General features: G+C 38.6%; 1 protein-coding gene across 1 annotated transcript; it reads left to right on the top strand.

Annotated features, from left to right (window-relative positions):
• The first annotated feature begins 8648 nt into the window (after positions 1 to 8648).
• Positions 8649 to 14220, top strand: LOC18022425 (condensin complex subunit 3). Its single transcript, XM_006405787.2, has 12 exons — positions 8649 to 9128; positions 9409 to 9612; positions 9717 to 9862; positions 10132 to 10400; positions 10480 to 10577; positions 11282 to 11429; positions 11506 to 11945; positions 12169 to 12683; positions 12768 to 12828; positions 12920 to 13159; positions 13333 to 13594; positions 13702 to 14220. The coding sequence occupies exons 1-12, from the start codon at positions 8706 to 8708 to the stop codon at positions 14055 to 14057; spliced, it is 3162 nt and encodes a 1053-aa protein (XP_006405850.1). The 5' UTR covers positions 8649 to 8705; the 3' UTR covers positions 14058 to 14220.
• The last annotated feature ends 2613 nt before the right edge of the window (positions 14221 to 16833 follow it).

Here is a 16833-nt window from a genome sequence, read left to right as displayed (position 1 = left end):
CTAGGAACAGTCTAAAAGCACACAGTCAACTATCATTGATTCATGTTCACCATTCCCTTTAAAACGTATTTTGTTTTGAAAACAGATTTTTGAAAAACTTTAAGGAAAATGAAAAAAGTGTAGAAAATACAAGACTCATGAAAGAAAAGTGGTTAGAAATGGATGAAATCCTCCCCCAGACTTAAATCACATTGTCTTCAGTGTGAAACAAGTCGAGATTGGATGAGAAAAATGCATAGATAATCGAATTGGTAAGGCCAAAGAGAATTTACCTGGATCCGGGATGGTGGTGGAGATGAACCGGATTCATTCGAAGAGGTTTGGTAAGGTGATAGGTGGTGATGAAGGTGGTGGGAAGTGATGAATGAGGTGGAGTGGGGATTGGTGAGGTGGAATGAGGTGAAGTGGGTGGTTTGGGGTCGGGTTTGATCTCAACGACCATTTGCCGCGGTCAGAGGTAACGCGACCGCGGCAAACCGGTGCTTGGCCGCAGTCAGGAAGAAGGGCCGCGGTCGACCATACGTTTCCCGCGGTCAGAACACCTGCGACCGCGGGGGCTTATATCGCGGCCTGTTCCTGCTTCTCCTTGGTTCCTGCTGGGCCGAGCAGTCAGGGACCATCCTTCTTTTTGGTTTTTTCTGTAATTTGATTTTTTTGGCTTTTTTTTTTATATAAGAAACACCTGAAACTAAGAAAAAGAAAAAGATCAATAGAAAAAGAAAGAAAAATCCTAAAGAAAACAATACCTAAATGGGTTGCCTCCCATTAAGCGCTATAGCTCGACTTTTGGTTTTGGACGTGGCTTAGTCCAATGAAGAAGACCTTGTCCTGAGACAAGTTTTTTTCGACATCTCCTCGCTTTGCCTAGCAGGTTCTTTGTCACTCCAAAGTTCTTCTTCAAACTCTTCTGTTGCAGAACGTTTTCCTGCTTTGCTGTTATATGGGACAGCTTCTGTGAAGACATCTTTGTCGATATTTTCAAATGAAATCCTCCGGTTTGGCCAGTCCATTATAGCTCCGGAAGTTGCTAAAAAAGACCATCCGAGAATCACTGGATATGTTGCGTCTCTTGTCTTGACAATGTAGAAGTCGACAGGCACTATGCAATCTCCTATTCTCAAAAGAATTTCATGAGCTATTCCTTGAGGTGTTGCATTGGAATCATCAGCTAGACTAATATTTGCTCTAGTCCTGCGCAGGTGTTTAATACCAAGTCTCAAAGCAATTGCCTTGGACATCATGTTAAGACAAGCTCCAGAATCACAAAGCACGTTTTAAAACATTTCTCCTCTAATAGAACAAGAGATGAGAAACTGACCTACACCTTCGATTTTGTGAAGTGTTCGAACATGTTTACCTCTTCTGGCATGGTTGAACAGGTCTTCTATTTCAGGGATTGATTCTTTGCTCTCACATATGTAATGGCCTATCATGAAGTCTTTGCAAGCTCTGGCAAAGGTGATTCCTTCAGGCAAGTTTCAGACTATATCATTGAATTCATCGAGCTTTTCTTTGCTGATTTTGTTGGTGTAGTGGCTGCAGTCTTCAGGATTTTTGAGGTGAATCGCATAGACAGCTGCTTCTGGTGTTGTCATGTATCGAGCTTGCATAAAGAATCTATGGATATCCTCTTTAGACTCCTTGCAGTACCTGAAAAAGACTTGCAAACGACCAAGCTTCAAGAATTCATTAAAGCTTAGGTGAGCAGGAAATGACCTGACTACGTTGTTGAACTCCATGAACTTCTCTCTACTGATGTTGTTGGTGATCCATTGAATTTCTCCTGAACTGTCATCTGAGGAATATCCTGCGTTTGGATCTTCCACAAACAACCCATACTCTTCATCTTCAGAGTATTGCTCTTCATACTCATCTTCACAAGACAAAGCCATGTTGCAGGGCCATGACTTGTCCTTGTCTTCAGATATTTGGGTGCTGATGGAGCAAACCAGTTGTTGATGGAGTGGTTTAGTCATCACAGGAGGTGTATCAGACGCACAGCTGCTTGTATGAGCTGAACGGGACTGTTTTGGAACGTTTTTTTCGGTTGGCCTTGATTGCAGGGGACGCGACCGCGGGAAAACGACCATGGGCCGTGGCTAGGCCTAACACGACCGCGGGAAGGGGTTTCTTGGCCGCGGTCGGAAGCGACGCGACCGCGGGAAAGTGTCTCCGAGCTGATTGCTTGTCGTTGCTTGCTCCTTTGCTTCCTGGATGGTCTCCTGGGTCTTATGGCTTGATGTACTTCCTCTCTGGACTTGAGTCTTTATTTTTGGTTGCTGGAATCTGCCTTCCAAGTCCTTGCATGATCTCCTCAACCTTTTCTTCAACTTCATCAAGAGCATAGACTACTTTGTCCATGGTTGAGTCAAGCTCTTCGGTTTTGTCAATGACTTTGTAAACCTTCTCTGAAACTTCGACTGTGAAGTCATAAGACTTGTTCTTAGCTTCGTTTAGGGCTTTGTACACATCATCAAGTTTGAAATCCAGGTCCATGACTTTGTTTTTGGTGTTGCGAAGCTCATAGGTGTGCTTCGCTTACTCTTCCTCCATGCTGTCGAACCTGTTAGCGATCATAGCTGCGTCCTTGGTTGCTCGTTCTTCTATTGATTTGACTTGTGAGGCTAGGTTTTCGATCTTCTCATTGAAAAGTTTCGATATCCCGTCAATCCTTTCGTTTAGAGTGGCTGTAGTGGTTGCTTGAGCTTCTATGAACTGCTTGATCACGCCTTCGAGCTGACTCAATCGGTTACTGAGCTGGACGTTCTCATCTCGGTGGAGAACCTGGTGAGGTAGGCGATACATAGGATATCTAGGGTTTGCCATTGGAGGTACGTATGGCTCGTTCTGGAACGTTCTGTAGTCTTCGGTTCGAATTTCTTCTTAGAGATCGCGTAAGTACTGCTTCTCTCTGCATCTGGTGGCTTGAGGATTGTTGTAAAAACCTTCCTCATAGTGTGGATTTCGATTTATAAGATCCATATCTTCTGAAATGGAAACAAAATAACAGAAAAATGGAAATATGCAGAAAATGGGTTCTAGAGTCGATTTACCAACCATTCTTAGGATTTTACGGAAAAGAAAATGCGTGCCTTCCCAGGCAACAGCGCCAAAAACTTGATGTGGTGTGTGTTGAGGGTGTCAAGTTTTACCCTAAATGAAATCAATAGCCGCAAGTGCACAGCTGATCGATTGTAGTACTTAGGGATCGAATCCACATGGAAGAAGGATCTTTCATGCAAAAGCCTTCGAAAGAAATATAAAGTAAGGAAGTCTTGAACCAGGCGAGTTTTGTGAGGGTTTTGGTGGTGTGTTTAAAATGTAAAAACGAATTTTAAAGAGAAACTACGGGAATTAAAATGACCTAATAACTAAACTTAACGAAAACGGGTAAAAACAGGAAACACGGCTAACCTAATTGCTTAAATGAAAATCGATTGAAAGAGAATGAAAATATTGAATTAAACTTGAAATAAAACGGTGTAAATCTATAAGAAAGAAAGCGCTGGGGTTCAGGGAAGTTTTCTCAGGAGTACGAAGGATTCAAAACATTGTTAGAGAGTAAATTTGATAAGATCTTAGCTTAAACTTTTCGAACTGGAGTCACGGACGTATGAATACTCCACTGTCGTGATCATAGACAACTATCTCTCTCAACCCTGACCAGTAGGTTTGGCCCTGGAATAGAAGAGATGCATTATGTTTAAGACTCGTCAGCATTCACAAATCGCCCATAGGTAGGTGATAACACCGTATTTTGACCACTTTTATGAAACGTTTTGAAATACTTTTTCTATGTTTTTAATTGCTTTTAAGTACTTTTATTACGTTTTTCTAGTATTTGTAGTTCCAAGACTCTTTTCAGGTAACTTAGGGAAAAGCTTAACAAAATGGATAGAAAACCAGATTTCAGCTAAGAGTCAAACCGTCAGAAGTTCACCCCTGATTGAAGGCCTTCTCACCGTCCGATCCAGCTCAAATTTGGAGACCTTAAAGATGGAAGTATCAGCTTTCCAGTGCACTTTACAGCTTGGCAATCCAACGGTTCAATCAAAAGATACGCGAAGAGAAAGATGTCCCGTAAACCAGCTGGCTAGCACTTCCACCCGCGGCCAACAAGCATTTTCCCACGGTCAGGAGCATCCCGACCGCGGCAAACCACCCATTCCCCGCGGTCAGCGCACTCCCGACCGCGGCCATCAACTTCCGAGCCCATAAAGCCCATTTCTGAAGCCCACATTTGGAGAAACCCTAAGTGACGTCCAGAGAGGTCTTGAGCACTATAAATACATGTCTTAGGAACCTTAAACTCATCTATCATCTATCTTTCTTATTGTTTTAGAATACTTGTTTTGCTTTAGATTTTAGGGAGAGAGAGATTTGTTCTCTTGAACCCTTGTTCTTTCTTTTTCAATTTCGGTTTCTATTCAACTTCTTATTACTATGCTTTTAATTTTGTTCATTATGTCTGAGTAGTTCTATTGTTGGGATTAAGGGATTTTCGATGGGGATTTATATGTTCGATGAGGATTCCATGAGCTTTTGAGCCGAATCTTAGAACTTTTTCTTCTGAATTCGTTTTTACTGCATGAGGGTAGCGTCATGAACTACAATCTGATCCAGATGCTTGGTGACACGAAAGTGTTCATCAGGTATCAGATCTAGTTTGGGAGAGCAAAACAAACATAGGAGTGGAAACCTACCTATGGGCGATTTGTGAATTAGGACGAGTCTTAAACATAATGCATCTCTTCTCTTCTAGGGCCAGAGTGGAAACCTACTGGTCAGGGTTGAGAGAGATAGTTGTCTATGATCACGACAGTGGCGTATTCATACGTCCATGACTCCAGTTCGAAAAGTTTAAGCTAAGATCTTACAAAATTTCCTCTCTAGCAATGTTTTGAATTGTTCGTACCCCTGAGAAAACTTCCCTGAACCCCAACGCTTTCTTTCCATTGATTTCATGCGATTTTCTTTAAAGCTTTAATTCAATATTATCTTTCCTTTTTAGTTCATTTTCATTTAAGCATTAGAATATCCGTTTTTAGCATTTTTAGTTATTTTCGTTAAGTTTAGTTATTACGTCATTTAATTCCCGTATTCTCTTTTAATATTTCGTTTTTACATTTTAAAGACACCACCAAACCCCCACTAAACCGTTTTTTTTCTAGACTTCCTTACTTTAACTTATTTCAAAGGCTTTTTGGAGTAAAAGATCCTCCTTCCCTGTGGATTCGATCCCTAAGTACTACAATTGATCAGCTGTGCACTTGCGGCTATTGATTTCAATTAGGGTAAAACTTGACAACCCTCGACACACACATCAAGTCACCATCAGTAGGTTTCCACTCCTATGTTTGTTTTGCTCTCCCAAACTAGATCTGACACCGGATGAACACTTTCGTGTCACCAAGCATCTGAATTAGATTGTAGTTCATGACGCTACTCTCATGCAGTAAAAACGAATTCAGAAGAAAAAGTTCTAAGATTCGGCTCAAAAGCTCATGGAATCCTCATCGAACATATAAATCCCCATCGAAAATCCCTTAGACCCAACAATAAAACTACTCAGACATGATGAACGAAATCAAAAACATAGTATTAAAAAGTAGAATAGAAACCGAAATTGAAAAAGAAAGAACAAGGGTTCAAGAGACAAATCTCTCTCTCCCTAAAACCTAAAACTTAAAAGTATTCTAAAACAATAAGAACATATGAGGTCATACGAATTAGGGTTCCTAAAACATGTATTTATAGTGCTCAAGACATCTCTAGGGTCTAGGGTTCCGGAATCAAGGCTGGGAAAATGATATGGGCTTCAGAAATGGGCCTTCGGAGTCGGAGTTAGCTGGCCGCGGTGGGGAAGTGCGTGACCACGGGGAATGGGTGGCTGGCCGCGGTTGCGGTGGTTGTGACCGCGGGGAATGGTCTGTTGGTCGCGGGTGGAAACGCTTGCCGGCTGGTTTACGGGACATCTTGCTTTTCGCGTATCTTTTGATTGAACAGTTGGATTGCCAAGCTGTAAAGTGTGCTGGAAAGCTGATACTTCCATCTTTAAGATCTTCAAATTTGAGCTGGATCAGATGGTGATAAGGCCTTCAATCGGGGGTGAACTTCTGACGGTTTGACTCTGAGCTGAAATCTGGTTTTCTATCCATTTTGTTAAGTTGTTCCCTAAGTCACCTGAAAAGAATTTTGGAACTACAAATAATAGAAAAACGTAATAAAAGTACTTAAAAGCAATTAAAAACATAGAAAAAGTATTTCAAAACGATCCATAAAAGTGGTCAAAATACGGTGTTATCAGTCTCCAGTGTGGTCATACTACTTTTCACAGTTCTGAGGTCATCTTTCATCGCATTCATGTCTTCTCTCATGGCTTGGAGAAGCTGCATTATAGCAGCCTGATGGTTACTTTCAGTCATGATTCACCTGCCAAAAGTTTCAATAAAACTAGATCAAGTTCTAATCAAAACAAAGTGAACAAGCAAAATAGAATCGTAAAAAAAATATATATATATATATATATTTTTTTTTACTAGGTGATAAACTAATAAAATTAAATTCGACAATAGATATTTTTATGGGTTTTCAGAATTTATAAGAAGCAAAATAACAAGAACAGAAGTTTTTTTTTTTAAAATGAATAAGAAGCAAAAACAATAATAATTAAATTTTCTTTGGTTTTTTTTTTGTGAAAATCGAAACTAGAACAAAATCAAAAGAAAAAGGATATACCTCATAGAAAATTTGAGCTCTGATACCAAAATGATATAATATAGAATCACACAATCTTATGGATACCAAGTATTCAAAGTCTAAAAGCTTTGATGGAGGGATGGAAGAAGGTTGCGATGGCAATACACTTGTTTATGGACTAAAACAAATGTATCAACAGCTACTAACTCTAAGGGCTAATCCTCACAAAGAGTTTAGTCTCAAAACACGAAACCTAGAGAGACTGATTCCACAATCTACCTAGAACTCGCAAAACGAATCAAGAACACAAGGTTTGTGAAACAAAGATTCTGGTTTTTCTTATTAATTCAAGGTGTGTACAATAGATGGAAGAGACAGAGCTTATATAGGCTCTGGAAATCAAATACAACTGTAATAAAACATTAAAGAAACAGCAAAGATTAAGCAAAGTATCAAGCTAAAGGATTGTAGAGCTTTGATGGTGAAGAACTTGATGTATGGGGAATGGGGTCAAGGGGCGTGGTCTATGGCGGCTCATGAGCTGAGAGATTCTCTGATGGGTTTGTACGGTTGGGATGGTCTCCATAAGATGAATGGCTCAGATTTGCTCTCCGAAAGTCGACAATGATGGAATATTAACATTTCCGGATTTGGAAAGTTTCTCTTTGAAGTTTGTATCTATTTCTTGGGCCAGGAAAGCGTCTTGATTCATATTGAGGGTGCATGAGAGGTCTGGTGGGTAACACGTGCTTGGTCGTCTCCCTTAGCCTGGTTACACGAGTTTCCTTATTTGGCCGAGTATTGGACCATTTAAGGATGTTGCGGTTAAATGATGGATCCAGGTCGATTCAACTCCGTTACTCTTGGTTTTGGATGCTCCGTTGGGTCTCCTGATGGAGAATAATATCTCCTGCGCTTGGACGTGCATTGATTAAGTTGAAAACACCTTTCTTGGGCCAAATTTTTTTTATCGGGTACAATGTTCGCCGATGTGGTAATTTGTGAGGCAAATTCAATTTGATCTGCAAACGTGGCTTGAGGGAATTCACCATTGGCTTCTCCAAGTTCACTTGGTCGAGAGAAATTCTCTCCATTGGTGCTAATTTTGCTTGGTTGCACCGGTATGGCTCCTAAATGATTATTCTCGGCTTCGGTTGGGTTCTCCTTAGCTCTTAGTGGGTTTTAGCTCGTCTTGGGTCTATTTGTGGGATTGATGTCCACATCATATTAGCCATGCAATGTTGAATCTTTGTTTTATTTCACTAGATATAATCTATAATTTTATGTACATAAAAAAAAAACGAAAACCCTAATCCTCGAATAATCGTCTCTAATTAATTGATTAGATACTAGATTCCTATCGATTTTCCTAGTGATAATTTTTTTAACATGGTAAGTAACTAGTTCTATGTTATTATACGTACGTACAAAAGATAGATTCAAGTAGATAAAAACTTAGAAATTGCTAGAATTAGTGAGACTCATGACATTACTTTCATCACTACATTTATTTGCGAGATTATTAATTGTTTTGAAGGGATAAGTTCTGCAATATGAATAAGTTAAAATTATTAGTAATTTGTAAGATTGCAAAAAATATTTTTAAAAATTTTAATTTATAAAATACTTCGAAATTGCATTAGAAAACATTACGTTACAATTCCATGGATTAACAATCAAACCAAAAAACTATTTGGAGGTGAAAAATACAAACGTCAGTATGAATATCAAAGGTTTGGTGTAGACTAGGTAAAAAATAGATATGATTATTAAAAAAGAATGGGAATATTTGTTATAATATTTTCTAAAAGGAGGATAAAAAAATCAAATCTGTTACTTTAATTTTCAAAAAGCATATCAAATAGTTTCCCGCTCATAGAAAATTTTGAACAAGTAGATCTAAAGTCTCACATACATGTTTTAAGTACCAAAAAAAAAAATCTCATATTCACAAGAGCATAACATTTCTGGGTTTTCTCTTCAGAAGAAAATTCCACTCTGAGAATATGGGCGAAGAAGAATCACGAATCGCTTCCGCTTCCGCAGATCGTCACCTTCTCCAGAAAATCGCGAAGATCCTGAACGAGACTCGCACTTCCTACGCTACTCATAACCGGAAGCTGAAGGAGTTAGCCACCGTCCGGTCGAAACTATCTTCGCCTGACTCTGATGAGTCGTCTTCTGTCCGTCGATTCGCTTCGGTGTTTTTCAAAACCCTAACCCCTCTTTTCGTTGCGGCCCAACGGAGAACGGCGGCGGCAGAGCGCGTTGTACGGTTCGTGGCGGAATTCGCTTGTCTTCGTGGTAATAATTCAGATGGTGATTCCGATTGCGGCGAGTTTCTTGGTGAATTTCTCAAGTTTTTACTTGCTGGGTCTGTGGCGGCGAACAGAAACGCCAGGTTCAGGGCTTGCCAAATAATCTCCGAGGTATAAGAGGACTAGGGTTCCTTCTCTTCAATTTTGGAGTATGATTAAATTGTTCGAGCGTAGTTATGCTGGGTATTGATCATAGTCTGACAAATTTTAGAAATGGGGTAAAGGATTAATGGCTTTTGAATTGCTTTGTTGGGCAGAATCAGATTTGAGGCTGTGTCAATGTGATGATTCCTTTTAGATGTTTCTATGAATTGAGGTTGCATTCTGGTTTCATGTTTTGAAGGCCTTTTTTTGCCTCTTCTACTTATTCTCTAATTTGTGTTTTTTCCAGATCATATTGAGGCTGCCAGATGAGGTGGAAGTGGCGGATGAACTGTGGGATGATGTAATAGATGGTATGATGTTGCGTGTTCGGGACAAAGTTCCTGTTATCCGTACGTTTGCTGTCAGGTCTCTTTCACGCTTTGTTAACGATCCTGATAATAGTGACATTCTTGATTTGCTCCTTGAGGTGCTTCCCTTGGAACAAAATCCGGTAAAGTTTCGATCTTGTACCGTTTTCTGGTTTCCCATTACATTATCAGTTTAGTCTTTATGCCTGCCAAACTCTTCTCGCTCAGCTTTTTTTAATGTTTCCAGGAGGTACGCAAAACCATTGTTCTGTCTCTGCCTCCTTCAAATGCAACCACCCAAGCGATTATTGATTGCACGCTCGATGTTAATGAATCAGTACGCAAAGTGGCTTACTCTGTTCTGGCAAATAAAGTTCCTCTTCAGAGTCTAAGGTGAATTTGGGCTTAGAGCTTTGTCTCTTTATATCTTTCTTCATCATTTTGCATAGTCAGAGCAATCTTAGAGCTTTGGTCTCTTCATTTTTCTCTTCATTTTTCTCTTCATGAAATTCTTTAATTGAAATCTGAATAGGAGTTTTATGCTTTTGGTTTACCGTAAGGACTGTTCTACGTTTAGCCTTATTGAAACAAGTTGGAATTTCCTCTTCCCTCTTGTCCTTATCTTTCTCCTGAGTAGTCTTTCTTTTATTCTCCTGCTTCAGCATCAAGCTTAGGACCACAATTCTTCAGAGAGGGCTCGCTGATCGTGCTGTAAATGTTTCAAAAGAATGTTTGAAGCTAATGAAAAATCAATGGCTATCTAACTGTTGTCAAGGAGATCCTATCGAATTTCTTAAGTACCTTGACGTTGAAACCTATGAATCTGTAGCAGAATCGGCGTTGGAAGTTTTTTTAAGTGAAGGATTGATAATGCCCTCCGATGATAAAAGCATCCAGCAGTGCATAATGTCAGCAGATGGTGAAGCTAGAGGTCTGTTGAATCTGGACTATACATGCATAAGTTTACAGTTTCTGCATGTGCTTATATTTTGTTATACTTCATGTGCTAGATGAGAGCACATGTTCTACACCCAGCATCCAACTTATGGAGCCAGAGATTGCTCTTTACTGGAGGATTATATGCAGGAAGTTACATAAATGCGCTCAAGTAAGTTTGCAATTTACCAACTATCCACTGCTGAGGTTAGGTTATTTTATGCATCAAACAAGGTTTTTGTGAACCCACAAATTAGCTCAGTTAGATGATGCGTTGAGAAAGGGTTTACAGATGCTCTTGAGAATTTCGCTAACTGACTGCTTGATTCAAATTCAGAGATTGCTAGTATATACTGGCATTATCTTCGTCATTGGACAATCTAAACTTTATGTCCTGTGATGATTTATCTAAACCTGGCTGTTCGCTAGATCCTAGGACTTAGACAGTAAGGTGCTTGTGATTTTGCTTAGTTTCACCTATTGTAGATACTATGTGTAATTCTACCGAATAACATGTCCTGTGATTTCAAGTTACACATTTATTGCAAATATTTTCTTTAAATCACCTTAGATCTAAAAGAAAACAAAAACGTTACAGAAACCAATGCATCTGAGGAGGCAGCACATTTATACTTTCATAATAAAAGAACACATATTGCCAGCTTGCTTCACCTTTTAATGTATTGAATAGCCTTTTTCTTGAGAACGCAAATATGACCTCTAGGCTGTGCCTGAATTCACTAAAGTCCTCATAAAATATATGTCTACTGTACAGGCTAGTATTTGAAATACAATGATTGGTTCTTGTAATGATTTTTATGCTCATACTGTTAGTTTTGTATATGGGGCACACTAAGAATAATGACTGTTACACAGGCAAAGGGTTCTGATGCTGCTACTGCAATGGGAGCTGAGGCAGCAGTTTATGCTGCTGAAGCTTCAGATACGAATGATTTGTTGGAAAGAATTCTTCCTGCAACAGTTTCTGATTATGTTGCTCTAGTTAAAGCTCACATAGACTCTGGTGAGTCCAAATAGGATTTTTGATACCAAAACTTAGTTGTTTTTAGAGATACCCACCGCTTACATATAATTTTCAGGACCGAATCATCACTTTTCTTCAAGGCAGCTATTATTGCTGGGCACAATGCTTGATTTCTCTGATGCTATGCTCCACAAAACTGCAAGTTCATTTGTCCAGGAGCTGCTCCACAGACCTTTTGAGCAAGAGTTAGACGAAGATGGGAACAGTATTGTGATTGGTGATGGTATAAACCTTGGTGGTGATAAAGATTGGGCTGAAGCAGTGTCCAAATTAGCTAAGAAAGTTCATGCCGCCCCTGGAGAATTTGAAGAAATTATACTTGTTGTTATTGAAGAACTAGCGAGACCCTGTAGGGAAAGGACTGCGGATTTCCTGCAGTGGATGCACATGCTTTCTCTGACAAGTCTTCTCTTGGAAAATGGAAAATCTCTACATTCACTGCAAGGGAAGGCTATTGAACCAGAAGAGATACTGCATGCTTTGTTGCTTCCAGGGGTATATTTTCTACTCTTCTCTGTTTTTATTTTCCCTTGAATTTTGACTTTGAAATTATCTGGATATCAAAAATTTGTTGAGACTTTGACTTATTCTTACTTGTAGTTGTCAGTTTTCCATTCAATATGTCAATATTCCATATGCATATTTTTTTTTTCATGGTCCTGCTTTCTTTGGCTCTGTACAAACAAACACTCTTTCTGATACGATTTATGTAACGCAGGCAAAACACACTCACTTGGATGTGCAGAGGATTGCTATAAAGTGCCTCGGTCTTTTTGGTTTGTTAGAAAAGAAGCCTAGCGAAGAGCTAGTAAGGCAGCTACGGATAGCTTTTTGTAGAAGCCCTCCTCCGATTAGTATTATGGCTTCCAAGGCACTAGTGGATCTTGGGATGTGGCATAGCCCAACAGAAGTTGACAAGGCAATGGGACAAGATCTCTTGTCACAATTTGAGGATGAGAGCATTGATTTTGTACCTGTCGACTTGTCAAATGCTGAAGAAGATTTGAACTTAAAGATGCTCGATCTCTTGTATGCTGGACTTGAAAGTGATGACTGGAGAGCATACACAGAGAGCAGTGAAGATGAGTCTGTTAAAGCAACTGTCGGGGAGGGGTTTGCGAAACTTCTTCTTCTAGGAGAGAAGTACCCAAACTTGCCTGCATCGTTTTATCCTTTTATTCTGGGCAAGCTGATTGCATTATACTTCAGCGAGGAGTCAAAAGAACAACTGAGGTATAGAGATTCTGTTTCTTTCGATTGGTAACTTTTGTCATCAAAATATCTACTAATGATTTTCTCTGCTTAATTTTTGTCCAGGTTCAAACAGTGTTTATCTGTCTTCTTTGAGCACTATGCTTCTCTCTCGGAAAAGCATAAGGTAACGAAAACCATGATGCCCTTAAGAGCAAGAGGTTTCATGGTGTGTTTGTTTAGTTTTGTATAGCTGAACTATTTGTCATGTGATATAGGGATATGTGTCAAAGGCTTTTGTTCCTCTCATACGCTCATTGTGGCCTGGGATTGATGGAATTTCCAAAAACTCTTCATATGCTGTATCAAATCAACGTAAGCGAGCAGTTCAAGCATCCAGATTTCTCCTGCAGATGATGCAAACCCCACTATACAAATCACCAGACTCACCAGAAGATTCTGTCCAGCCTCCACTAGACCGTACAGAAGAAGGGTTAGCCATACGCATAGCCGTGGAGGTTAGTTGCATTCCTTTGGATTCTGTATCGTTATTGTCCTCAAGATCAAGGAAAGGATAATAGAGAGTGAAGATTCTCTTATCAATTGATGCGATGATATAGAGTTGTTTTAACCTTCAGAATCTCTTTTCCCGTTATAGTTTATAGTTGGCTATTAATATTTTTTCCCATAGATGGTAAGGTTCAATGCTAAGAAGACTGCTGCTGAGAAGGCATACGTTGCAGCACTATGCAAAATACTTGTGCTACTCAATCTGAAACCATCAGAGCAAAATGTGATAAAGTTGATGAAAAAGCTTTTAACCCAAGTCGCGGAATCTGTATGCTCAGAGAAGGATCTTCTAAAGGAAGTGAAACTGGTACTTGAACATCTAAAATCTTTGGATGCTTGTCCAAGCGAGGAGCTTTCACAAGATGAAGCAAATTCCATCTTTGGTACAATAATCTTTTGCCTTTTACATTACAGCTTGGTTATATTCGTTTAGAGCCTCTCTTTGTCCATTGCTTTGAAGAATTTGATTGTTTCTAATGGCTAATTACAGAAACACTAGGAGTAAGTTATAACCTCGACATCACTGCACCTGCAACAGTTCCACAGACACCTGCTCCTTGCTCAACAAGAGTACCAGCTCGATCAAGAAGACGAGTAAGGATGGAAGAAGCATCCTCTGATGAAGATGATGAAGAAGTAGCATCTCCTCCACCTTCTGCTATGCCTTCTGCTCCTAATACTTTGATGACCCGATCACACCGGGCAAGTAAAGCTGCTGCTTTAGCCAAAATAATGGCAAGCAAAGTGAAAATGAGCTATGCAGATGAGGATATTGAGGAGGAAGAAGAAGGTTCGTCCGATGTCACAGCAGAGGATTCAGATGAATCTGAGGAATATAGAGAATGAGTTAGTGACTAGTTCTGTACTTCTGTTGTTTGTAGGTTTGCTAACAAAGCATATGCTATGAGTTTGTTACCTCTTCTTGTGACCAATTCGTTGCTTGTTATGTGCAAGTTTAGGTTTTGTTTGACATTGAGCATCTATGATTTGGAAAAGATGAAAAGGTACAAAAACTTAAAACTAATAAGAAACCATTGACCAATATGATCAATGATAATTTGATTAGTGTCGTGTCATTGTAACTAGGTGTTTTATCCCTGCTTTGTGTGGGCAGAAAGATTCCATAAATATAAAACAAAACTTTATGTTATAAATGAAAGAGAATTAAAACAAAAGTAAATTCTATAAATGACTAGAAAATTGATAGAATTTGCAAAAATGGCCAATGCCCACGAGAAACTTAAAACACTATTTTGATAGTTATCAGTAAATACGATTTTGTCCTTTATATTTGTTATATGAATCTGTCTTTATGTGGATAATGAGTATAATTATTGCATAAAATACCAAAAATTTTCGTAGGTATAAAGAAAAGAGTTTATTATGTAGAAATTTTAAAAACTAGAAATTAAGAAACTAGAAAAAACAGTGAATTGAGAGAAAGAAATCATTTTGAAATGAGGGAAGATTACGAAAAGGCCCTGCTAATTCTCTACCAAAAAGCAACCTACAATTTTTAAAATAATTAATTAATACTTGTCTGTGTTAGTAAGGTTGTAGCAGTTATAGGTCTGGTTATAAATCTGCAAGTAGGGAGTTGAAAACCACAGAAAATTACTTTATTTCAAACCAATATGTTATGGTAACAAGTTACATGTTATTGTAGCATGTTAAAAGTTTTTGTATCATGTATATATGTAAGTTTACTGCTAATTTTTATCTTAGCACGAAAACACTGATGTTATCGGTAAACTTTCATGTTTTTTTTATCAGAACATTAACCTTTTTTTAGATGGTGATGATTTTGTTACAATTTATATTTGATAGTAACATGTTAAATTATGTATTGTACCTCTAACTTTGTTTTAACATGGTTACTTAATCATTTCTGTTAACTTACATGTTATGTCTAAATGTTTACATGTTATTAGGGTTTACTTGTTCTAACTTTATATTTCACAGGATAAGTAAAATCTTGAATCATCAAATTTTAGATTAACGTAACTAAGTTTATCAGAAGAACATTGATTCTACATTTCATCTTCAATCTCAAAAAACTCAATATATGAACAATAGTTGCCAATAATACCCAAATATCAAAATTGATCTAAATTTCCAGAAAATCGACACCCAGATTTACACTTCCACCTATTTTTGCATCATATCCACATCTATATCTTTGGTGTTCATTCCTCTAAAATATAAAATGTTGATTTTCGATTCTTGGTGAGTGTGTGTAAGAGAATGAGTGAGGAATCGTGAAAGTTTGAAGATTTGTGAGGAGAAAGAAAGAAGATGTGAGAGAAAATGTGAGAGAAAGTTGCATGTGTAGAGTCTCTCTTATGTTCATTATCTTGACGATTTGATCTGTCTTTTTTCCCCTGGTATAAAAATGTGACAATTTGTTCTTCCTAATGGTTATTTACAGAAAACTCTGAGTAGGCTATAACGTAGACATCACTCCACTACAATAGTGTCACAGACATCGCTTGCTCGTTCAAGAAGGACGAGTAATAATTAAATAGAGAGAGAGACATCTTTTAATGAAAAAGAAAGTCTTCCAAATTCTGCTCATGGCATCAAGGCGACCGATAATGAGTAATGTAGGTGAGGATCGATGTTGAGAATATAGAGAATTTAAAGTTATAATTCTAGAGATCAAGAATGATTAACACACCTTTATTGCTTTAGAAAACTGACTCAAAAACTAAAGCTTCTCACAAACTCTCTCTTAATCTCATAGCTTTTGCCACATCTCGACAATGCTATATATAAGGAGAGAATAATAGGAATCCTAATCCAATTTGACAATACTTATATCTTTTAGATAACTCCTAAAATAAATAGAAAACTCCTATTTAAATTGCCTAATCCTTATCTTTAGGAGACTTATCTTAATTCAAGCTTACTTCAACATTCTTCCCTTTAAGCTTGAAATCTTCTTCAGCTACATCTTCAACTCCTATGAGCTATCTCATTTCCTTGAATTAAGCTCTTCCAAGTGGTTTTGTTAAAATGTCAGCCTTCTGCTCTGTTCCGGGAACATGTTATACTCTCACCATATCATTCTCTACACACTCACGAATGAAATGGTATTTTCGGTGTATGTGTTTACTTCTTCCGTGAAAAACCGGATTTTTTGTAAGTGCTATTGCCAATTTGTTATTAATCCTGATAGTCACTTTCTCACATATAGCTTTGGTGGCCTTGTTAAGTAGCTCTTGAAGCCAGATCGCCTGCTTCGCAGCCTCCGTAGCAGCCATGAACTCGGCTTCACAAGACGACAGCGCTGTTTCTGAGAACACCATGTAATTGGACAGTCATTCAAGTAAAAGACATGTCCAGTAGTGCTTTTGCCGTCGTCCACATCAATGTTGTGGCTACTGTCACTATAACCCACAAGTTCTGTTCTATCAGCTCGACAAAACTTAAGGCCAAGAGACAGTGTTCCCCGTAAGTATCTCAGGACTTGCTTTAAGGCTGCTCCGTGAGATTCTTTCGGCTCGTGCATGTACCTGCTAAGTACGCCAACACAGAAAGACAAGTCGGGTCGAGTATGTAGTAGATACTGAAGACATCCGATTTTCTTCTGATACTCTGTTTCATTAATGTTTCTTTCTTC

Source organism: Eutrema salsugineum, unplaced genomic scaffold, assembly GCF_000478725.1.
Source record: "Eutrema salsugineum unplaced genomic scaffold, Eutsalg1_0 scaffold_14, whole genome shotgun sequence".
Lineage (NCBI taxonomy): Eukaryota > Viridiplantae > Streptophyta > Magnoliopsida > Brassicales > Brassicaceae > Eutrema > Eutrema salsugineum.
This window is presented reverse-complemented; position numbering and strand designations above follow the sequence as displayed.

Bases quoted from the DNA above. Each gene is read 5' to 3' on its own strand.
- LOC18022425 (XM_006405787.2), top strand. From the start codon at position 8,706: ATGGGCGAAGAAGAATCACGAATCGCTTCCGCTTCCGCAGATCGTCAC. The intron at 10,401-10,479 runs GTCTGTTGAATC...TTCATGTGCTAG, and splicing joins AGCAGATGGTGAAGCTAGAG to ATGAGAGCACATGTTCTACA. The intron at 13,595-13,701 runs GTACAATAATCT...GGCTAATTACAG, and splicing joins TGAAGCAAATTCCATCTTTG to AAACACTAGGAGTAAGTTAT.